The 24141-nt window shown below is 39.3% G+C and overlaps 1 protein-coding gene across 3 annotated transcripts in view; it reads left to right on the forward strand.

Annotated features, from left to right (window-relative positions):
- Positions 1-24141, forward strand: part of sfmbt2 (Scm like with four mbt domains 2) — a 65441-nt gene that overhangs the window by 37470 nt on the left and 3830 nt on the right. For all 3 annotated transcript variants that reach the window (XM_082511518.1, XM_082511520.1, XM_082511519.1), the window contains 13 exons: positions 1970-2058; positions 3330-3579; positions 4094-4191; positions 5514-5615; positions 6287-6517; positions 7425-7551; positions 7716-7829; positions 7914-7956; positions 9256-9323; positions 14611-14750; positions 15207-15316; positions 17603-17778; positions 17936-18105. In XM_082511518.1, coding sequence (XP_082367644.1) covers positions 1970-2058; positions 3330-3579; positions 4094-4191; positions 5514-5615; positions 6287-6517; positions 7425-7551; positions 7716-7829; positions 7914-7956; positions 9256-9323; positions 14611-14750; positions 15207-15316; positions 17603-17778; positions 17936-18105 — 1718 coding nt within the window. The remainder of the gene's footprint in view (positions 1-1969; positions 2059-3329; positions 3580-4093; positions 4192-5513; positions 5616-6286; positions 6518-7424; positions 7552-7715; positions 7830-7913; positions 7957-9255; positions 9324-14610; positions 14751-15206; positions 15317-17602; positions 17779-17935; positions 18106-24141) is intronic.

The following is a 24141-nucleotide window of genomic DNA, read 5'->3' on the forward strand; positions in this document are numbered from 1 at the left end:
CAGTGGTAAAAGGTTGTTTCTTTTTCCCGGTACATCCTCTTTCCTGAGGGTATAGACGCTGGTATTACTGCATTAAAATCTTCTGGACTAGATGACTGCAACTGACTATACTCAGGTTTTCTGAAATCATTTGTATATTTGCTGCAAGGTACTAATGGATGCAAGCAAAACAGGGAAAAAGGTTATAAGAACTTTTTATTATGTCTGTGAAGCCAGGCAGTGGTTGTCCTCTGAATGCGTACAGTACAGAACTACTCTTCTGTTACTGTGACACAGGTTTTCCTAGAAATCAACAGCGTATACTGTACCTCAATTGAGGTCAGTAGGTAAGCTGCATTGGGGCTTTTGTTCCATAGCACTGGAATAAAAACACCTTTTTTCACCAGTGTTTTCATTCCAGCTACACATTTATGAACTACCTTAAAACATTTTTTTTTTTTACATTTTTTTGTTTGGATTTGAGAGTTTTATTGTTTTAAGTAAATGGTTTTAATTATATAATCAATCTTGCATGTTTTTTTAAAAGGCAACGATTTAAATCTGCTCTGTAGGGACATTTGATTTGATTTGCCATACCCATGAAAGTCTTTTCAAGACTGTCTATGACTGACATTACCTGTATTATTCTCTTGCTATGCTTAGCCAATTTATTAGGTGCATACAGTTAAAGTTCAGTCTAACACAGCAGCCTAGCTTTACATCCAAAACCTTGTTAAAGGTTGTGATATTGAGCTTGAATTAATGTCACAATTTTAAACAAATAATCATGTGAAAGCAGAATCGAAACCTTCCCAAATCAGTTTCTATATCCAGATAGTCTTTGTTGCAAGGTTTTGTGTTGGATTGCTTTAGTTTTTTTTTCCACGATTAAATGGAAACCATCCACATTTTTGCACCCAGACAGTTCAAAACTGTGCCATGCTAGTTATGTGCATAACACAGACTAATGACAGTTGTATTCATCACCACTTTGACTTACGTAACATGTAGTTCCCCTATCTGATTTTGATGGTTCAAGTCTAATTTCAGTTTGACTCATCAAAACCAGAACTTTAAATGCTAATTAATGCTACAACTGACATTTTTGTTGTTTTTGGTTTTTTGGTTTTTTTCCCAGGGTTTTAGTGTATTTGTGCTCCTTTTTTTTTTTTTTTTTTTTTCAAAGACACTCTGAATCTTGCGCTTAGAGGTCTGATTTGTCCCACTTTTATTTGTGGTATTAAACCTGAAACAAACTTGTGGCAGCAGGACCTCAGTCATTACAGTCATTTTGACTTCGTGCATCATTCTGCTGCTCACAGAGGAAGCTACAAGCATCCTGGTGAATGTCGTATGTAAAATTTTGGACAAAACCAGTTTGGGGTTTTTTTTTTTTGGGGGGGGGGGGGGGGTTGTTCCCATTTGTCTCTAGAGAAATACTAATTTAGCACCATGAAGAGCCAGAACTAAAAGATTTATATTTATTCTGCTCAGATTTGCAGCTCTTGTTTTGCACATTATTACAGAAACGACACCATTAGTATGCCATTAGTCAGTGTCTTTCATTTTTATGCGCTTATTTTTGCAAATGCCTATGAAATATGGTGTTTTCTTTACTTCTCTTTTGCACATGACAGACTTAAGAAACATTGAGGCTATTGACGTTTTTGAGACATTTCCAGGCAGAAAAACATATTCTTGTCACTCGTTTTGCATAACTATTGAAATCAGTCAAACACACAAACATCCTAGTGACATATTGCACATCTGCTTTATGCCTTGAAACACCTGAATTAGCAGAAACATTTGCATTTGCAAGTGTATGCATGCACTTCCTCTGCATGCTGTTCTCTGGTGGCTACATCTAACGGTGCTCTGCACACATTTAATAATTAAACACTATACAAGAACACACCTTGTGCTCACTTTCCATTGCACAGTTGTGTGCATGTTTCCTCAGTGTCGGCTTTTTGTTTGTGTTTCTTTGCAGCCATCAAGGAGAAACACAGCGACTGGACAGAGTTCCTTATTCAGGACCTGACGGGTGCCAGAACGGCACCGGCCAACCTGCTGGAAGGGGTGAGTGTGTGTTTACACAGACAAGCAAGAGAAGCACAATGACACACTAACCCTAACCCTATACTTTCTACAATTTTAATATTTTTTCCCAAATTTAAGAAAAAATTTGGTTATTTCAAATCTTTAGTTTAAAAGTCAAACTCAGATGAAAGAACAGGCTTAAAGGCAGGTGGAGATTGGAGATAGAATAGAGATACGGAGATAGTTAAATAATTATTTTGCTCTCTGAATCATAAGAAGCAACTGGTGGAGTCCAAGAGTAAAAATATGAAGTTTAAAATGAAAATAACGGGCCTCTTTTGATTATGTTTTGTGACAGAATAGAAATCAGCTGTGAGAGTGTGGAGCATGTTTGCATTCTGCACCTGCAAGACTGATATAAAGCAGAGGCCAAATATAAGAACATAAGTTCAGATCCTGCTAGCCAAACTCCAGATGGTCCAGTCAGGTCCGCTGGATAGCTTTGCAAGTGTAAACGATTGGAGAGAAGTCATTAATAATTCAAGATGTTTGATAAAATTTGCAGGTATTTCTGGAGTGATGGCAGCATTACTGCAGACGAGAGAAAATTTAAGCTCTTTCTACATGTGAGGGTTTTCTTTCTTTATGTGCACATGTACACGGACATTTAGTTAAAATCATCGAAAGTCGGCTTCTTAATTAGCTGATTGTGTTTATTTGTTTAAAAAAAAAAAAAACCTAAAACCTCCCCACCGACCACGTTTTCCAAGACATGATCCGACACATTAATCAGCATACATCATTTTTATCTGAGGTCTAAATAGATTTCTCAAAATCTCAAATTATTGTCTTGAGCTGAAGAAAGCAAAGTGAATGCACCTCCCAGCAACATAAAAGCAAAGCATTTCATTCCATTCAATTCAATAGAAACACTTAAAAAAAACTTGCACCCTCTCTAACACTTTGTCAAAGCAGGTAAATTAAAGTGTTTTGGCAAGTTTTGAGATTTGTATCCTAATTAACACTCAATAACAAGTTCTTGTTGTACTTCTTGACATCTGTGAGAGCAGGATAATTAGCAGGTCTGGATGCCGGTGTGATCATCTAAACCTAAAACTGTTTCGTTTTCAAGCTCAACATCCTGTTTAGATACCTCTTTTTCTCATCTTAATCTAAGGATAACACGCAAACTCTTTCCACTGAGGTTTGATTCGATCATTAAGCTAGCCTTTATAGCATCTCTGTGACCAGTGTGTTTTATTTTCATTTTATTTAATAAGTAAAAACTCTTCTCTGTCCATCCCCTTTAGCCTCTACGAGGCAAGAACACAGTTGATCTGATTGTCGACGGATCGGTGTTGGAGCTTCAGGACCTTTTAGACCCTTACCTTTACTGGCCTGTACGAGTCATCCAGAACGTTGGAGGGAGGCTCCGCCTGCGGTATGCTGGCCTCTCTGAAGAGTACCACGATCATGACACGTGGCTGTTCTATCTGGACGTCAGGCTCCGGCCCCTCGGCTGGGCCCAGGAAAACTGCCTGACCTTAGAACCGCCAACAGGTGAGAGTCTAATAAGTTTGCACTTTTTCACCTTTTACATTTTTATCTACAAGTAAATTATAACTTCCAGATACCAATTAATTATACTCATTGTTTTTGTTTTGTTTTTTGTTTTTGGGCATTTCTTCTCATCACAAATTATTATATTATCTATGCTGTGTGTCCTTGTTATTGTCTTGGTTAATACTTTGCTTCATAAAATGTCTTTAGAAAATGGGCTTGAACTACCTAAAGCCATTTAAAACATAAGATGTAAAGGTTCATGCTGACAAGGCGGTATGCTGGGTTTAAATGTTCGACCACCTGCTCGGAAAATAAGGAGACAAGTTAATCCTTAAAGGTTTAATATTTAAATCATCAAACGGTTTATACGTTTTTTTGTAAAGACAAAGTCATAAAGACAAATTATGATCTATAACTGTTGTCAAACAGTTGACTTTGTGTGTCTGTGTTTTTAAATTGAAGAAAAAAGTTGTTGAATTGAGAAAAAAAGAATCTCATATCTGTCGCGCAGAGCTCAGGTCTACGAAGAGCACCTCCGACTGGCAGCAGGCTCTAGAGGATGCTCAGCTTGATGGACAGAAGAATCCATTACCTCTGGAGGTGTTCAAGGTGAGGCTCAGTGACCTGCAGGAAGATCAGGTCCAGGTGAACTATGGCTAATTTATGATATAAGGAAAGAATAGGAACTCTTTATTTTACATCTCCAGGAAATTTTCTTACTTGGTACCAATTACAGAAAAAAAGAAATGCCCTTGAAAGCCAATTAAATCTCAATAATTGTGTATTCAGTCATCCATTTATTCAACTGTTATTAAAAATCTGTGGAACTTTAACATTTTCATGTTCAGCTGACCCCCCCTGCACCGAATAAAGCATTTAGTAGGAGGACGGGTGGATTAATTGGAACTGCAGCAGCTGAACTCTCTTCTTTCCACCGCATCATTTGAATATTTTCCATCTCCATTCACAAAAATATTTAAGGAATAATTTACTTTAGAGATGAAGAGCCAGAACAAATTGTGATCAAACCAATCCAACTTATTCAAGGTTAAGAACTTTAGCGTTAAACTGTGCTTTTAATATGAGTCAATGCAAAAATGAAGTGTAATTTATTAATTGCATTCCTCTGTTTATGAGTGTAGCTGGAATGATTTTGTGTTGGATGACGTCCTCCTAATGCTGTGCTTGAGCACCTGCTGCATAGACACAGATGCCTGCAGCTAATGTTAGGTTTTGATAGAGCTCTGCACAAGTAAGAGGGTGCAGAAACTGAAATGAATCCAATACGGACATAACAGATGAGTAAAAGTGTGAAAGAAAAATCTTAGAAATAAGAGATTTAAATTACCAAAGCAGCCCACATGACACGGTCCTACCAACCGGAAAGGCTAGAATAAATAGAAGAGAATAGAAGAAATAGAAGCCTGCTTACATTCAGTGAATAAGCGTAGTAAAGGCAAAAAGTCACGGCATTACCTAAAACCTTCTTACATAATACAGTTTATTGTGTGTCATCACAAACAACAGAAAACACACCCTTCAAAGAAGATCTGAGTGTGTTTTCTTGTGAAACCAAGAAAGTACCGTGTGATACAGGATGTACTGATTACACTTTGAGTCAGTTGGAATAGAGAAGGTAAAAAAAACAAAGAGATACAGGAAACACAACCTTATCAACACCAAATTGAATGTAAAAAAGGTGTCATGGTGCTAGAAAAACAATGTGCGAGGCAAAAAACTATATTTAATTCATCACAATGATCGCCAGCAGCATGAATCAAGCCTCGCAGAATGCTTCATTCATTATAGGGCCACCCAGCTGGGTCTGAATGACCTACATGGAGTGTGTGTGTGTGTGTGTGTGTGTGTGTGTGTGTGTGAGATCAAAAGTGGAGCACATTTGTCTAAAAATCTTGACTTTACTGTGTCAGGACCATGTAGACCTGCCCAAGCACTCCTTCAAGATGGGTATGAAGCTGGAGATGGTTTCTCCATGGGAGCAGCTCCAGATCTGCCCTGTTTCTGTCACAAAGGTGAGTCACGCAGAAAGGCTCTGAGAACAATGGCTTATCTAAAAAAAAACAAAACAGAGCATTCGTCAGCTTCTGTTATTAGTGAAGCATTGGATTTTTTAAATGTTTTTCCATGGACGAGGCCTTCCTCTGCACCACTGGAATCAACTGGAACCTTTCTTAGACATGAATTTGGGTTTTTTCTTCCTTTTTACACATTAATTAAAAATATTAATTGATTTTTGAGCAGTAAAACTACCAATCATTTGCACATTATTCTAACTATATAATACCGTTTTTTTTAATGTATTTTATTAAATTGTTCCATGATGAACACATTTCTTCCTAATTTACTAAACACAAAGAAAAGCATCGTACAGGGGGAAAGCAAAGCAGCTTAGATAGTACATACTGTGCTCAATGTTATGATTTAAAATTTTATAATTAGTTGGCCTTTATTGTTTCACAGGGTAGATCCAGCGGCTTAAAACACTGGCAGACTAGTGTGGCACAAGAATAATTGTACATTACCAAGGATGCCTTCATACTTGAAATCTTTTTTCTTTTAATTTGCTCTGTCTAAGCATTTAAAAGATGGAGAGTAAATTTGTCGTCTATAATCTCTTTTACACGTGTGTTGAAATCATTGTGTTAGGAAGAGATTAAATGTTCTCCCTCTGTTTACTCTTCAGGTCTACAATGAGTTCTACTTCCAGGTGATGTTGGATGACCTCTCTGCTGAAGCCAAGCCACACTTTGTGGTGTGTCATGCCAACTCGCCTGGCATCCTGCCTGTCCAGTGGTGTATGAAGAACGGCGTGGGTCTGGAGAGGCCTCGGGCCTACGAGGGCCAGGACTTTGACTGGGCTGACTACCTGAAGCAGAGCGGGACAGAAGCAGCTCCTGACGCCTGCTTTCCTGATGTAAGCATGGGGTGAAGAGATGTAAACTGGGACACTCCTGATGGTTCAGCCTATGTTTTGATGGGAGCGTTGTTAGTACAGAGGAAGCTGCTTTTCAGTAGGGTTCCTGCAAACATTTTAAAACCAAATTGAAGACCGAAACAACACAACACTTCAGGATAGCATAGTGGCAGCAGAGACAGAAGACACAATTGGTGCTGCTTTATGGTTTTATTCAAGTGTCATCTGCTTTAAATCCCACTGTCCCAACAAGCTCAGAGGTTTTTAACATATCTTGTAAGTTGCGATCTGAAGTGCAAAGCCATTGCCTGCAGTTTCACTGCTGTAATTGTCTTTACCGCCACTGTGCCCCACTGTCCCAATCACACAGTTTGGGAACAGAAGAAGCTTGCACCAATGAGCACCAGGCAGAAAATGCATGAAATGATCGAGAGCAGTGTCTACCACTTTATTCTGTTTTGGTGAAGTTAAAAAAGCAAACGATATTTGCATTTGGATGATGCATGCAAAACATTCTGTACTTTCAATTCTTTCCCATTTATATCACTTTTAAAACTTGTTTTTAAATATTTATTTATGTTAGTACACTGTGAAAACAGCAGAAACACTCAAAGGACGTTTTATCAGTGTTTTATTCTTTTTCAGGTTTACATAACAGTTGACACTCTACAGTGAGACACATATTGTAAACAGGAACTTATTAGACCCATCTGACACTGTGTTACATGCAATGAGCCTACAAAACCCCTGTTACAGCACCTTGTTTGAAGTCCTTCAAGTGGAAAATAAGGGTTAAATCAGTTTGAAGGTCTTGTAATCTGAACCTGGCTTCAGGTTACCTCAGGTTAGATCCCTGCTCTGAATGTAAAATAAGCCCTCTCTCTTCCCCTCGTGTGTGTGCGTTCAGACATGGCAGAGCAGAGACTTTGCCAAGGACATGTGGCTGGAGGCAGTGAACCCTCACCGACCGGCTGAGGTGTGTGTGGCTCAGGTCACACAGGTCAGAGGACGCCTGCTGTGGCTCCGACTGGAAGGTACATTCGTTTGTGTGTGAGTGTGTGCGTGCAGTGAGGATTAAGTGTCAGGGACTCCTGCTGTGTCCCAGAGTGAAGATGGGGTAGAGAAAAAAAACAGCAGTTTGTATATGTGTGACAGTTCCCTCACCCCTGCTTTCCTTCCGCTGTCTGCCCATCTCCAGGTGTGCCGAAGCCTCTGTCAGAGTGCATCGTGGATGTCGAGTCCATGGACATCTTCCCTGTCGGCTGGTGCGAGGCCAACGCTTACCCTCTGACCCCTCCAATCAAACCTGTCTGTACGTAGACACACAAATATACACAAATGTAAATTTGCCATGCAGTGACAGCTTAACACAAAGTCTCATTGATTCGTTCTGCAGGCCAGAAGCAGAAGAAGATAGCAGTGGTCCAGCCAGAGAAACAGTAAGAAGCACAACATTAAACAAACTGAAAGTAAAACTGACTTTAGACTTTGTCTCAAAGACAGGCACAGTATCCGTGTTTTACATTCTTTTAATGGGTGACTCATCTGTTTGCATGGAAGTTTCCAAGAAAATGACCCTATTTCTTAGTTGATGTATCACCCTCTACGACTACTTTCAAATAGAAATACCACATGGAGTTACATTTTTATATTTTAGTCCAGATTAGAGTGCAGAAGTATGGTGAAGCAGGGTGTGATTTATTTTTGGGGAGGGGGGGCTTTGCACACTCATGATGTCTGGTTCAAAAGGTGGGACTAGACAATCAATTGCTATGGATATCAGTAGCTGTGCCCATCTTTGATATACAGTCTATGTTTTTGAAGACGTGTGCTAGTATTTTTGGAGGACATTTTATGCTAATATTCAGATGGCTGAGAGTCCTCCTTCCCCCTAATAGTTAACTAATAGATACAGTGTCTATTGTAGGAATTATACACAACCTATATTTAAAAAAAAGACAAGACTTGGTTACCTTTTGCTTTATTTCAAAGTGCTCCAAAAGGAAACTATGAAGGTTTCCTAGCCTCATTTATCAAACTGATCTGGCGCCCTCCATTTTCTCCTTGTATGCCTATTCCTCACTCATTAAACCTGCTCCTGAACATGGTTTTCAAGTGTTGGAAAACAGTTCAATTGCAGCTAAAAGTGAAACACTGACTGCATGTCTCTGTAACCCGAAGACCGCTGTTATTGGTTTAATTTCAGTGTGGTCAGAAAAATGGTATCATTTGTGGGTTTTTGGTTTCTGTCCTTTACCTGAAAGCCAAAGAAGATAATAAAAAAAAATCAGTACATGTTTCTTCAGAGAAACCCTGAAGGGTTTTCTTTCTCTGTGTCACTCAAACCTGTTAATTGAAACTGTGGCTTTTTTTAGGGCAGAAATTGCTTTCCTGGGGCGCTGATTGATTTTTGTAGACGAATGGCATGTTATACTGTTTACTTGCGGGAGCAAGAGCGAGGGCGGCGGTCAGAGAGCAGGAGAAATATGAGGTCTTCAGCAGCACTTTGTCAGCTCTCTCATCTAACCACTAATCCCATTTCATACCTTTAGGAGAATCCTTTCATCGGTATCACTACATACACCCGCCTTCCAACACTCCTGTTTCTAATTCTGAAGCTGAAAGCGGTCGCTGTTGTGCCGATTGATTGAGTCAATTGACTTCTGTTTGCCGTTTGATTAGATCCCTTGGATAATTTTATTGATCAGCCTGACTGGATTGATTGCGTTTTTCCACAGGTTGGCTCGTTCCCAGCCTGTCGAGGCGAGTCCTGTCAACCACTACCAGCCTGCCGCCTTGGATCCAGGTAATCAAAAGCCACGTTACACATGATATATCTGTGGTGATTAATGCTAATGAGCCGCTGTGGCGAGGATTAAAGGAAATCCCGCTCTTTCTCCACTCTTAAGTCAGTCTGGATTTACACACTGATATACCTACTGCACTCTGATGTGCTTTCCTCCGTTTCACTCAGCTCCACTTCAACACTTTAGTAAATTTTATTTACAAGTTGCTGAGTTTGAAAACAATGTGATGGAAGATGTGTGTCCTGTCACAGGTTCAGTCAGAGATGTTACTAAAGGAAGTTGAATTAATTTTCTCCATCGTCTCTATATTTCATGCCATAAAGTTAAATATGGACTGTTTGATCTAAGCAGTTCTACCTTCTATATATATTTCATGTTAAAAGCTATCAGTGGCTCCAACTAGCAAAATTATATTACAACCTGTTGGCACTGTAAGGGATTTCCCCACTAGTTTGACTTATGAGAGTCCCTTCATGGCTGCTTTCCAGTGAAACGCATTACAGTTAAATTTAAGTTGTCACACTTAGAGTGAAGAAGAAGAGGAAGGAGAATCTCATAAGACAAAACTGAGGTTATATTTGTATTTGTTTCTAAAATGTTTAACCAGATACCAACTCTGGATGGTATTACCTGACCTGCACTAACACTGTGAGGAGCCTTTTTTTTAACCAGGATATGTCCTTCAGTGCACACATTAACCAAATGCGTTTGACTGCTTTCTTTCAGTATTACTTAATAGAAACATCCTGTCTCAGAATCACGCTGAAAAAACAGTTCACGCATTTGTTACTTTCAGGCAGGAATATTGTAATTAATTATCACCTAAAAGCTCCCTGAAAAGCCTTCAGAAGAACTGAAACGCCGCAGCGAGAGTACTGACAGGAACTACAAAGAGGGCTCGTATTTCTTCCATGTTAGCTCGTCTTCATCGGCTCCCTGATAAATACAGAATTGAATTTAGAATCTCGATCACATAAAAAGTCCTGAGTGATAAGGCTTCTTCATATCTTAAACATCTTGTAGTACCAAATAGAGCACTTGGCTTTCAGACTGCAGGCTTGCTTGTGGTTCCTAGAGTTACTAATAGTTATAGCTGTCACCAAATGCTGCTCACAGGGGATCGTCTGGTACTCTAATATTGTAGGTCTTTACCTTACAATATAAAGCACCTTGAAACTTGAGATTATGCTTCTTTAAGGTGTTTTTTCTTTCCTCGGTTGGATGATAAAAACTGTTCCATACTCAGAGTTGGTGACATCACTGCTGAACTTGGTGATGCTGCATTTGTTTTATAGGATTAAAACAAAAATAGATTATTTAATTTAAATAATTTAATAAGTTTGTTTTTGTTTTTAACAGAGCTTCAATGTATTTTGAAACACGTCTACCCAACGAGCAGGGTCGAAAATTCACCCCGCAGGAGCGCTTTCAATCTAGCTCAGTTCACAGGAAAACTAGTAACCCTGAGGACACAAGCAGGGAATTTATCCAGACGATGTTTTTGGTTCTAGTTAAAATCTGTGTTTTAACATGCATGGTGTTAATGAGTTACTGGGAACAGTAAACTACTTGAGACGTCAGTCAGCAATGACAGAAATACATCCTGAAGTAACCACTAAATTATGCATGTACTCCATAAATCATCATGCTTGTTCTCAGCTACATCCATGTCCACTGTCCATTATCAGCTGGTAATGATTAACAAGCATTGGCATCGATATGCTCATTTGTTCTCATTTACTGTATGAGAGCCACATTTTTACTTTATCAACTACTCCTAGTTGTTATCGTTGGTTGGAGCTACACAGATTTCCTTTTATTGTTTGTCTTCCGTTTTCCCCAAAGTCAAAAGGGGAAAAATATTTTTTATAAAAAGATCTTCCTTCTCACACTAATACGGTTTTTACATATTAAGTAAATCAGTTTGTCTCTTTGATAAATTAATTACAGTAATCCCACAAAGAGAGATGCATTTTTAGCCTCTTCTGCTGTGGTTTTAACTGAATCAGTAATGTTAAAGAAATGTTTAACTCTACTTGAGAAAGCAAAAAGCAGCACAAGATGCAACTATGTTTTACAGTCACTAAGTTTCATTTCCTCCTCAGTAAACATCTTTTTTTCTCTCTCTCTTATAAAACCATATTCTAGATATGCACATGTAAAGAATGCTTTTACACAGGAAATCCCTATGTATCTCTAATGCATTAGAGAGCCGGAGCGTTTCTGTTCTACCCGCTGTTATTGTAGCTGCCCTGGGAGTACTATGTGTATGTTTGGCTTTTTATCAGCTGGAGCGAGAAGGTTACACCCACAAACAAAATCTTAGAGCCAGAACACAGCATTCTTTTGTGACCACATGAACTTTAATGTGCTTATAAAGCGAATCCTTAAAAATTACCTTTTCCTTTTTACAAATTGTCCTGTGACTCTAGTTTTCTTTTGCCTAACTTAAAGGGAATCTGCTCATTCCAGTTTTATGTTCTTTAATAAGAGTATCTGCGATTTTAAGTAATCTTTTAAATATCCTTATTTATACCTCCATTCATCCACCGTCTCAAACAAGCTGTTTTCTCTCCATTGAAGTATTTTTTTCCTGATTGGCTGCCCCTCATAAACTGCACCTGTGCACCTGAGATGACCATATTAGGGATATCATCTCTATATGACATCACAGCAATTTAGAGCAGTCTGAACAGTGTGCTGTTAAGATATATATCAGCTTTACATAACTAAACATAACACATAACAAAGCTCAGGATAAACTGTTTATTTAGGAATGAAAACTAAAGCATAGGCGGATATTTTCGGCCACATGTTCAACATCTCTAAAAAACTTAAAGCAGGTAATTTTTGTGAATTCAGATCTACCGTGCAATTGACAAATAAATGTGGGTGTGTTATTTTTCGTTTTCACTTGCCTCAGTGTCTGAAATAACTGAACTGAACTGGGGGTTTCCTCAACACCATTGCGCCCTAAGGGAAATTCACCATGAAGCTGCGTCATTTCCAAATTTCAGTAAATGTAAAATATATCACCACAGCCAGCAGGATTGGAGCCAAAATTTAGAAAACAGTCAGGTAAAGTAGCTTTTTTTAAGAATGCCACTTAGCAATCTTTGGTGTATTTCTGGGTGCATTTCTGAAACCAAATAAACAGACATATCAGTAAATCTGAGAATAGATTTCACCAAAACACCACATCCTTCTCTCACATCCTCATTGTGTGGTTGGTTTTCTTTGGGAGCAGACACGTCTGTAAGCAACATGTATGTTCAAGCACAAAAAGAGCAAAGGGGTGGGGGTGGGCTGAACTGGGCATTGTTTCGAGGAGAACCTTGGTCCCTGGTTTAAAACCGCCCACTCGCTCATGCATATTCATCACCATATCTAATTACTATTCGCCCCTGGCAGTGCACCTCCAGGTGCAGACGGTTTTCAGGTGCTCCAGTAAGGCCAGAGTGCAGCATCGTTCATACGACTTCTTAGTTTGTTTCTTGGAGGCGGTGGAGGGTGGTGGAGTAGGGGGGGGTCACATGAACAGGATGTACCCATGGCCCAGTTTGACTCTGCTCTCACCTATGTGCTGAAATGGTTAGTCACACACTAATGATATACTGGAAAGTAGTAAGTAAGTAAAGAGCACCACAACCATTCATTTACTTTCATTTACAAAGGAGCTTTCTGTTTTCTTCCTTTGTCTTTTTTCTGGTTCAGAGTGGAAGAAAAGCATTGAGAAACAAAACCAGTAAAAAGTTGTTGGGTCATTTCCTTATACTGCCAATGCTCAATCAAACCACAAGGAAGTGTTTTGAGAGAGGTTCAACATTTAGTTTAAATGTCGTTTCATTATGCAACTATAATACTGAAAAACATCATCTGTTATTATAATACTTACATAATCCAAACATACATGCAGGTAAATTCCTTCACTAAAAAATGAAGAATCACCAAGTCTGTCATTAAAAATATTTTAACTAGTTTGTTTAAAGGGAGGTTTTCTGTCTATCAAATGGTCAGAAATAACAAGAAAATGCAGAACTGACAAACCTGTGGACAAATCATGCTTAAGGGCCTATTCCCGTCATATTGAGCCAGGAAAAACCATGACATCAATGTTAGCTTCTAAAATTGCATTTAAAGAGAAACTGAAGCCGTTAGTATGACTAACACCCTTGCATGGAAGTGACACACCAATTATTCAGTCAAACATCAAATGAGGTTTTGTATTTTAAGGAAACAAAACATGGGTTTGAAAGGAAGTTTGTAAACTCCAGTTTGGTGGACAGGGAAGACATTGGTTCACGGAAGTATCAAATATGAGCCGCTGTGTTTGGCCTGTCGAGTTTTGCCCATAATCCAGGTGAGGAAGTACTACTTCATACCAACTTATCGTAAAGATTGCAGTACTAACTGGCAAACAGAGACATGAACATGTTTCCTCTGTCTTTGCGTCATTGCACTGGTTACTGTAGAGTTTAGGATTAATCTAAAAATCCTTTTGTACAATTGCAGCTGCTTGCATGGGCTTGCCCCCCCACCCAATTATCTAACATGTTATAGTGTTTAATACCCCACGCAGAATGCTTTAAGCAAGCTGTCTGCCAGCTGGTAGTAGAGCCTCACTTAACAGTCTTTCGTATGTCAACAAAAAAAAGCGCCTCTTCTCTTGAGCCTTTTACGTCTGCCTTTCCGTGAACATTGTAGGTTAGTTTACATTATTTTACAGCTATATTTTAATTTCCATCGTGCTCCCTTACTGTCCCATAGTTCTATTTTTTTCCTAATTCTTTATTGATTGCTGTGCAGCACTTTGGTCAACATCTGTTGTGCTTAAATGTGCTATATAATTAACTTAACTCGATTATATAAGTGGCTTTAGTCCGCCTAGGCTTGCTGCTGACTCTGCAAGTTGATTTGCAACCATGGCCACACATACAGAGAAACGTTTGTTCCTATTGGAGAATAATTTTCTTTCAACCTGACATTTTCCACCAGGAATAATGAGATGTTGTGACCCATGGCTACTTAAAGAAAAATCCGAAAACTAAGTGTAATCTGTTTACTCTGAAAGCTTCCTTGTACGCTTGTGCACTCTCTTCTGTTTCTCTTTGATTTTCCAAATGCGATGTTGGTTTCAGTTTTGTCCAGAATATTTGTTTCAATGTTTTATTTATGGTTTCAAAATTTGTAAGAGAGATATTATTTGGACTATGCCAGTATTACATGTAGCATATTTATTTCCCATAGTGGTGAACATCCATTTTTCCTTCTTTTCTTCTGTCCTAGGTTCAGCTAATGGAAGATACTGCTGCTCCAAGATTTTTGTCAACCACCGCTGTTTCTCAGGACCCTACCTCAACAAGGGACGCATCGCAGAGCTGCCGCAGGCTGTCGGACCTGGAAAATGCACACTGGTCCTCAAAGAGGTGGGCTGATGTCAAAAACAGGTGGGGGGGAGGTTATATAGAGGAGCAGGTTTAATCAAAGGGTTGCACACTTTCAAAGAGAGAGGTGGGCCAGCAGAAATTGACAGAGGGAGGAGGTAAGAGACGGAGGCCGAGACAGCGATGTCTTGTTAACCACCTGCCGTTTCCCAGCAGCACCTTCATTTTAATGTGAGGCGCTGTCAGTCAGCAGTGTTTACTGTTATACACCGCCACCACCATTTGGGAAAACAGCCTTTTAATTTCTCTAGAGACTGTGTGCTCTCGTGCACTTTGTGCAGGTGTGAGAATGTAGCTTTCTCCACAGTTTTTTGTGATCTGTATCTTTTCTTTCACTTTCGCTTGGATCCTCATTCGTGTTTGTTCACTTTTGTCTTGAGTTGTTCACATCAAGCAGGAGTTTATTTGTCTTTTTCTTTGTTCTGTTTTTGCTTCCAGCTGCTGAGCATGCTGATCAACGCTGCCTACAAGCCTGGACGAGTATTGAAGGAGCTGCAGGAGCTGGAGGATCAGAGCTGGGACTGCCAAGAGGAGACCCTCAAAGCCAAGTGAGGGGAAAGGAAAATACAAAACAAAAAATGGCAGGGGAACAACAATGAACATGTTCTTTTCTCATTTCATTTGCTCCACTCCTGTTTTGGTCATGGGCCATTGAATTTCATAATAAATCATCACTATCTTTCCTAAAAGGGCCCTGTGTCCCTCCCCCTCCTCTCGTTTCCTGCGAGGCCATTTTCCCTGCCCCTCTTTGAATTTTTTATGTTGTTTTTTGTTGCTGCAGTATTTGTGTAAGGTCTGCATTTTCATCCACTGCTGGCTGCACAGAGCCAAATTATTCCACAGCTTCAGGCTGCGTGCTCGGTGTTTTCTAATCGAAAACGGCCCCATTTTTTTCGTCCGAAACGAGAAAGAATCAGGCAGTCATGAGTCTGAGTGAGTCACCTGTGCTGGCCCGCAGAGCACAGTGATCACATTCACGCACGAGTGTTTTGACAACTCGCCAGAGGATTTACTTTTAATTTTCTGGGGCATCTACCACCCAGAGAGACAATTTATTTCTGACTCCAAAGTGGAGAAGGTTCAGTACACAATTGAGTTCAATTAAGCAAGAGCAAAAACAAGTTGACAGAGAGTACATATTTCTCATTAATTAATGGATCTTGTTCCTGTTTGGTTGTAATTTTCTTCAGATTGTTACTTAAAATTGAGGTCCTGATGGAGCACATCTCAGGGTCACTGTGTGAATTAACTCTCATGGCGTGTCATAGTCATTACAGGGCTTTTTTAAATAACTTGGCATGATTTCATAGATTATATTAGTGTTTAAAACATAAGAAAATACATTGGTAAGCAAAGTTTATATCACAAATGTTGCAGAATATCTGCAGCTTTTAAGCTATTGCAGATTTGCATCTTTTATAGTTTTTATTTTTATTTTTCAGTTTTTAGTTGATAATCAGTAAAAATCAGACATTTTAAGGTGTTAATGTGGAGAATAGTTCCTTGTGGGCAGCAGTCTGTTCATTCCTACAAGTTCTAAGAGCAGAGTTAATGCTGATCCATAAAAATAAATTAGTAAGACAAACATAGTTAATAATTAAAAGTAACTGAATAAATTGAATTGACTGACTTAGTATTAACTGATTTGACCGTAGTTGCCGACTGCTGGTGCATTATGTTATTTGTGTTGTTGTGTTTGCACATCTCTGTTGCTTGTGGGGCTCGCACACAAGAATTTCACTCGCATGTGCTGTGCCAGTGTGCCTGCACATGTGATGTGACAATAAAAAATAAAAATAAAAAAAAAAGTGATTTGATTTGATGTTAGTTTGAGACCTCTAAAAGCAGAAGAAAGAGAAAATCAGTATTTTGTTTGTGTGTTTTTGTTTCGTTTTGTTTGCTTCTTCTGCTCCTTGACTACCACAAGCCGCGTTCTCCTTTCATTAGGACTGCCTCATGTAAGTGAAAATTGTATCTATGAAAATTATTATGAGTTAGACGCACTGCTCTGGAATTCCCCTCATCTAACCTCCTCTCAGAGCCAACAATGGGCTATAGTACCAGATAAACACGCATGTGTCTCATTTAATGATTAATGATTAAACAAAGAGATCAGATAAACTCTGCTGCATGTTTAGAAACCTTTAAGTCATCCTGTCCTGTCAGAATTAACATATCAGCATTGCATTTTCTAAGGGTATAAGACTTAATTTAACTATTTTATTTTCTATTAGGGCTTTAACTTGATTTTGATTTTCCTTAACAGTTGCAAATTAAATGATTAGTCATTCAGTCTATGACATGAAAAATTCCTTTTCTGATTTCTGTGAGCACGTTTATGTTACACAACAGAATGTATTGAAAGAAATTTATCGATACAACTAATTGAAATGTGACTTTGTTGATGTGTTTTGGTTTAAAATCAAACTAAACTGCTGTTTCACTAATGATTTATTATTGGATTTTAACCTATTAACCTCCAAAAAAAAGAAAGTAGCACAGACCAACATTAGTTTGTAGGTCATTATATTTTTTTCTTGCCAGCAGCTCCGCTCTTTTTGCCCGACCTTAGCCATTATGTGGGATATTGCCAAATTGACCCTTCATCTCACTCCGTTCTCCTGAATCGGCCTAATCAACCGAACAGTCTGAAGTCATGCGGGCTGTCGTAAAACTGCCCGTTTTTCACATCCTTGCTGTGCAAGCAATCATCATTCACCTATGAGTGCTTTGATGGATCACAGATGGTTTAATTAGCCATTGTCCTCATAAGTAAAAGTAATTCTTCACTGACAATGTCCCTCTGTCTTCCCTTTCCTTCCTCCCACACACAGATATAAAGGAAAAACGTATCGTTCCACCATACGGATTGTCCGCCTAGCAGACCAGATCCCAGATTTCTGCCGTAAAGTGTGTGTGAAACTACAGTGCTGCCCGAACCTCTTCAGCCCCATCCTCGTTACTGACAAGTGCCCAGAGAACTGCTCCGTCCAAACAAAAACCAAATACAGTGAGTCTCTGTAATTATACGCATCACTTCCTGCACCACAGCTATGAAGGAGACCCAAATCAAAGCTTGTGATGCTGCAGAGTGTATAATTGCCCTGGATGAGTGGCTAAGTTTTGTTTTGGGTGCATTGTTTTCAACATCTGCTCTGCATCCACAGCCTATTACTATGGGAAGAAGAGGAAGCTATCCAAGCCCACTGCAGGAGAGGAGACAGCAGAGGGAGAGCTGGCCAAGCCGACGCGCCGCAGGAAGAAGAGGAAAGCTATCTTTGTGCAGAAGAAAAGACGCTCCTCTGCTGTGGACTACACTCCCGCTGGCTCCCCGCAGGTTAGAAAACACCTCACTTCTTCCTCAGTCCTTTATTTTGTCTCTCATAACAAGTGTCCTGTGCACTCCTGCTCATGTGACAAGCAGCAGGTACACTCACAACAAAGTGCACAGTGTATAAATTATAAACAAAATCACATGTGAATATAGAAAATGCGGGGTAAAAGAGGAGCTTCTCATGCAGGTGCCTTATGCAGATATATCCACTGCTGGGCACTGAGTTATTTATTGTAGCTAAAAATAGCCACACATCTGGCACAGAAAGGTTGCAGTCAATCACATTATAGTTGTTCATTTAATATGCAGATGCCACAGAAGTACCGTCTTCAGGCATCAAGTCTGCATTTGTGTGAGTTTTAAAGCGTATTATATGACTACCTCACAGGTTAAGGCCTCAGTTAGCTTTATCATATTAACACAGGGATAAGGTCAGTTTTCAGTGAAAGCAGGCATGAGTTCATTCTCTAGTAGGGTTGCCAACTCCCTGAAAAATAAATAAGGGACACCTCGTGGCCAGGGCCGGGCGACCCAGTTGTCTTCACCCTTCCCAGTGTGGTGAATTTTCTAGCTCTTTTTTTGTGTGTGAAATTATTTTTTTAACCATTTGACTTGAATTTGATTTAAGTAGATGTGTATTCTTTGTGATATGAACACATGTGAAACAAATGATCATTTAGCCATTTATTTTTAGCTCAAAATGACAACATTAACACAGTAAAACAGGTCTCTTTCTTAAACAGAAGCCTGTCATGCTTAACTTTTGAGAATATAAGTAAATCTTTCTTTAAAAGAACTCTGTCCTGCTTAACTTAAAATAATAGAAAACAATAGAAAGAAAAATATTCTTGTAACAGTGCACATTTAGTGCATTTAGTACAATTGGCTTCAGCTGAGGTATTATTTCAGCTTTTCTAATGCTAATCAGCTGCTCCCGTTTGAAAACCCGCTTGTTCCCATGATTACGCATCTTAACTCATCATCATTATTCATCTATGTATTACTTTTATGTATTAGTCATCTATTTGTTGTAATCATCTATCCTTGCAGTTGTTTATTACACAAAATAAATTATATTATCACACTTCTGGCCACATAGCCCTGATATTCACTGCACATGCCCATATTAACTTTTTCCAGCCAGGTGTTTTCCTTTTCCCATTCTTCCCTTTCTCTGAGGGGAACAAACATTGCTGCTCTAACGCTGGGCTTACACTGTGCGGTTTTAGGCCCATTTTGAGCCGATTTTTGAGTGATCGGACCGATTTTGGCCTTCATCGTGCGTCGTGTAGTATACGTGGGGTAACGAGAAGTGATTAACACCTCACGACCAGCTCCCGATCATCAATCGCTCGTGAGCCGCTCACACTGCTCGTGCGCAAACACGTAAACGTCGGTGAAAAAGATGGAGCAGCACGGCTGTGCAGCGTGTGATCTGGACACAAGCGATGGAGGCACAACTTGTAGAACTTTGAAAAGCTCATCCGAGCCTTTTCGATGTGGCCTCACAAAATTATCACGACCACAACAACCGTGAAAATAGTTGGATCTACATCGCTGCTCAATCACAGCTGCCTGATCATGTTTTTCATTAGCAATTTAGCAAAGTTGATGGTGGTGGTGTGTCTGTGTGAGTGAGAGACAGAGAGAGCGAGCGACAGATTTTCTGTTATAACCTTAATTTTATGGACGCACAGTGTGAGCACTCAGGTCGCATCAGAGCATCGGGCGGTATAGTGTGAGACCTGCATCGTGACCTACCAACTTCTAACCCCTGCGAGTCAATCGTGCAGTTTGAGCAGGAGCTGAATAACGCGACTGAAAAAATCGCACAGTGTCTGCCCAGCTTTAGGTGTACTGTCGTCCGAGACTTGCACCGCAGTGTCGGCGTTTGTTTCCCTGTTGGCCATGCTTCTTGTTGTGGTCATCTGTTGTCTTCCGGTATTTTCTCCGTAAGCGACCTTTCCTCGACCAATGAGATGAGCGGTAATCTGAATTGTCATACTCGAATTGTCATAAGTGTGCTGTCAGCTCATTGGTCACAAAGCAGGAGAGGGGCTGGGAATTATGTTTTCAAACAAAGCGTTAATTCCATAAACATTTATAGACTACTTTTGATTCTCACTGTATTACGGGACAAAGTGCGTCCCTTATTAGCTCAATACGGGACGTGTACTTTTGTTTCTAAATACGGGACGATTCCGTTTTTTAAGGGACGGTTGGCAACCCTATTCTCTAGTTTTAACAGCCTACACAGGCGTTGCATTCAGTGCATTTTATAGTGGACCTCTGAACCATGATGTCTAGGCTCCTCCTGGAATATTTTTATATGAAACTGTGCAAAGTATGGGAGTCTAGCTAGACTGCCTCAAGTGGCCATAAGAGGAGCTACAGGTTTTTGTTTTGGTTTGGTTCAAGCCATCTTGAATTTTTTCAAGATGGCTGCAAAGTGGTGAGATTTGCTTCTAGAAAGGCTTTGGTTGTACTACAACATGGCGCCATGGCAACAAGGAGCTTTTGAGTCACCATAGCAATGAAAGAAAACCAGCACAAAAAGAAACATTCCACCTGAGACTGCTAACATCATCAGTTTCAACAAGACTCGTGCCTGCTGGATTAAATGAAGATTCGCAGAACTCTGACTTAAACAGACTCTCATCATGCCCGTCCTCGCTCTGGGTTTCATCTTGGGTTTGGTCATCACAAAATCTGTAAGAAAACTCACGCAGCTGTTCCTCAAAGAAGAAGACGAGGCAAGCAGAGATGAGGAAATCACTCCAGGACCTTCTGGTGGCGTTGTCCAGCAACGTCCTCCTGATCCAACAACAATCAACAACCACGTCCAGCAGAGACACCAGAGCAGCTTTACGTTCAGCCTGAATGTTGGGTTGAGCACAAATACTGGTCAGCCAATCACATTGGACTAAATAAACATGTGATGACTGATATGCTCAATATTGTGTGATATATTTATCAATAACATCAGTAATTTGCAAAACTATTTTTCTGTTTTTAAAAGCTTTTCACAATTGTCTGAGACATTTCTATTGAATATTACTCCTCATGGCTTTTGCATGATGAAGTGAGACAATACCATCGTTACATTTGTCACAGCAGAATGAAATGGCTGATTTAGGTCATTTTTTGTCCTGGTTAAACAGATTTAGAGTAAACAAAGAAAGGAGGTCTGACAAATATACATTCACTACGAACAGCACTTATTTTGAAGCCACTTATAATAAAGAGAGTGCCATAACTTTAATTTCAGAGGTTATGTGGACACCTATATGAGCTTCACAACATTTTGCATGTAGGCCGGGGCGTAACTTCCCGTCACTGGAGTCCTTCAAGAAACTTCTCAGAACTCGTGTATTAAGCAAAGCCTTTGACCTCTAGCCTTTTTTTGTTTATTTATACTCTTTTGTAAAGCGTCCTTGGGTTTCTTGAAAAGCGTTACACAAATCTAAGTTATTAAGTATAACACAATGCTACACGCTCACAGTTTCAGAGCGTTACGGCTTCATTAAGTGCTTAATCCAGACCACTGTACAAATGCCATAGTAATCTTATGTTATCAGTACAGGAAGAGTATAAACTGGCATGACTTTTTTACTACAATCATGAGTGGAAAGGTAAAATATAATGTCCACAGCACAGCTGAAAGGTTCCTGCACCTCTGCTATGGGTAAGCATCAACACAGCTGAAAGAGTATTTGCTTACATGCTTCCTGTTTCGGGTTTTAATGGGCTCTTTCGGGGCAAGGATCTTTAGCATTTCTGAAAACTCGCATGGATTTCTATTCTGGATCCCTTGAGTGCCATACCTCCTCCTCACGTAATGTCTGTTGCCATTTAAATGTAAATATGATTATCTGGAGGCCACAGCCTAGAACAATGCTAAGCATGCAGCGCCTCAGCAGAGAGAGAGACAACCTTTGGATTTGCATCGATCAGGCGGCAATGGAGCAGCATTCTGACAGCCTTTGAGTCCTGAATTAATAGAAATTCCTGTGTCCTGTCAACAAAAGACAGTTTTATTATTCATTATGTCTTTTGTCATTTGTCACAAAGGATTTAAGACACATTTCTCACCATATTTGTTTTATGATTAAATGATCAGTGTTTATCACTCATATTAGAGGCCAGTCCAGCTGATATTTAGAGAAATGGGAAAATCTACTTTTATTAAAAGTGTATATAAGCACTTAATCCACCTTTTAATACGCCCACTGTGCAGTCTGGATGAATGAAACAATAGAAGACACGCAGAACCTTTCACACCATAGAAAGCAAGTCAGGATTTGAATAAACTGTAATTATTTTAAAAGGATCTGTTAATTTCAGTGTGCACTTGTCTCTCTTCTTGCGCTCCCGCTCTGTTTATGAAAAACAAACTGTCACTCTGTGGCTAGAAAACATGAAGCAGAGTGGGGATAACATAATAATAAAAATTCATGAGGGTGAGATGTCCTTGTCACTGCTGCTGTGGTTTAAAAAAACAAAAACAAACATTTCAGAAAACTTTTAGTCACATTTTGTTTGTGTTACACCTTTTTGTGCAGGTTGAGTTATTTACAGGTGAATAAAGAGGTGGTATTACGAATAAATAGATTTTAGATAAACAGATTTTTAAAAGTGATCACTTAAAATATTAACACATACTGTAGAATAGAAAGTAAAAAAGCAACATAAAAGTTAAAAGAAGGCCCTGAGAGATTTTAGTTTGTGTCTTAATTTATATTCATATACTACGTGTGAATATGCTGCAGACCGCTATATGACAGGGATAAAAAGACAAAATCTGACCATTCATCTTCCGGTTAAATAAGGGGAGAATAGTTGATAAGATTATAATAAATAAATTATTATGACTGTTAAAGATGACCAAAAACAACAGATTTAACATTAACAGTTCTGATGACGATACAAAATTAAATATAAAATAAATACTGACCTGAAAGTCAGGCTGAAAGATAGATTCGTCTGGAAAAATATTAGACTTGTGCAACAACATAAATACATTTCAAGACACGTAACAACAGACTTCTGTACTAACAGTGATTACAGGAAATTATCGCATTCTTAAATTTTGGTCCTCTGCACTTGGGCAGTGTTGCTGAGTTGTTAGCAGGAGGGCAGTACAACCTGGCATGTTGGATAATAAAAAGCTGCATTAGTGTAGCTGTGGTGTTCGCACAATAAAATTTTGTGGCAAGCGTACCCCACTGTGCCTTTGAACCGGCAACTAAAATGAAATCTGTTTCTTCTGTTCTTCAGCTAACAGCAGGAGAAGTTTCCATTTCTTGCATCATAAATACGTCTCCCAGATTGCTGTCTGTGTCACTTTTAAACCACAGGAATATGTTTTTAACACCAGTGAATGAGCAGGTAGCATCTTCTATGTGACTGTATTATGATCAATTGACCTCAGCACTCTTTATTACAAGAAGACTTTTTAAATGTTGCAGATTCCTCCTTAAAATCACTCAAAGTCCACAGTGAAACTCAACAAGCCAGTTTAGCAGGGAGTTAAGGTCTGCTTTAAATCAGAGAAAGCCCAGATGGACAGATAATCCAGAATAAGTGGGAGTATTCTAGCAATAAAGTCAATAAATTCAACATATCCAACTAACATTACATGAAACCTACTGTGGTAATTACTTAGGTTCAAATGTGGCCCAAACAGGATTTGGAGCACCTAACCTCAGAAAATATTACCAGTGTATTACCAGGCAACAAGCATAACCCTGAAAAAACTGAAACAACAAAAAAAAAAGAATGAGCTTCATTGCTCACAAGTTATGAAGTAAAAAGTCAAATTTTTAGCTTTTTAACCCCAAAATCGTATCCTCCAGCACTCCTACAATACTCCAAGTGTTTATACCAGAAGTTTGGAACACTGCATTGCTTGTCAACAAACAACATAAAAGTAGTGTAAATATACCTGCATAATATTCAAAATTTCTGGTTTACTAATAATAAAGAATTCACGTGGCAACATTTTATTGCAGTGGCTGGCTGAGGTTAATCTAGTCTTAC

Source organism: Aulonocara stuartgranti (genome assembly GCF_965226115.1).
Source record: "Aulonocara stuartgranti genome assembly, chromosome: 17".
NCBI classification, from domain to species: domain Eukaryota; kingdom Metazoa; phylum Chordata; class Actinopteri; order Cichliformes; family Cichlidae; genus Aulonocara; species Aulonocara stuartgranti.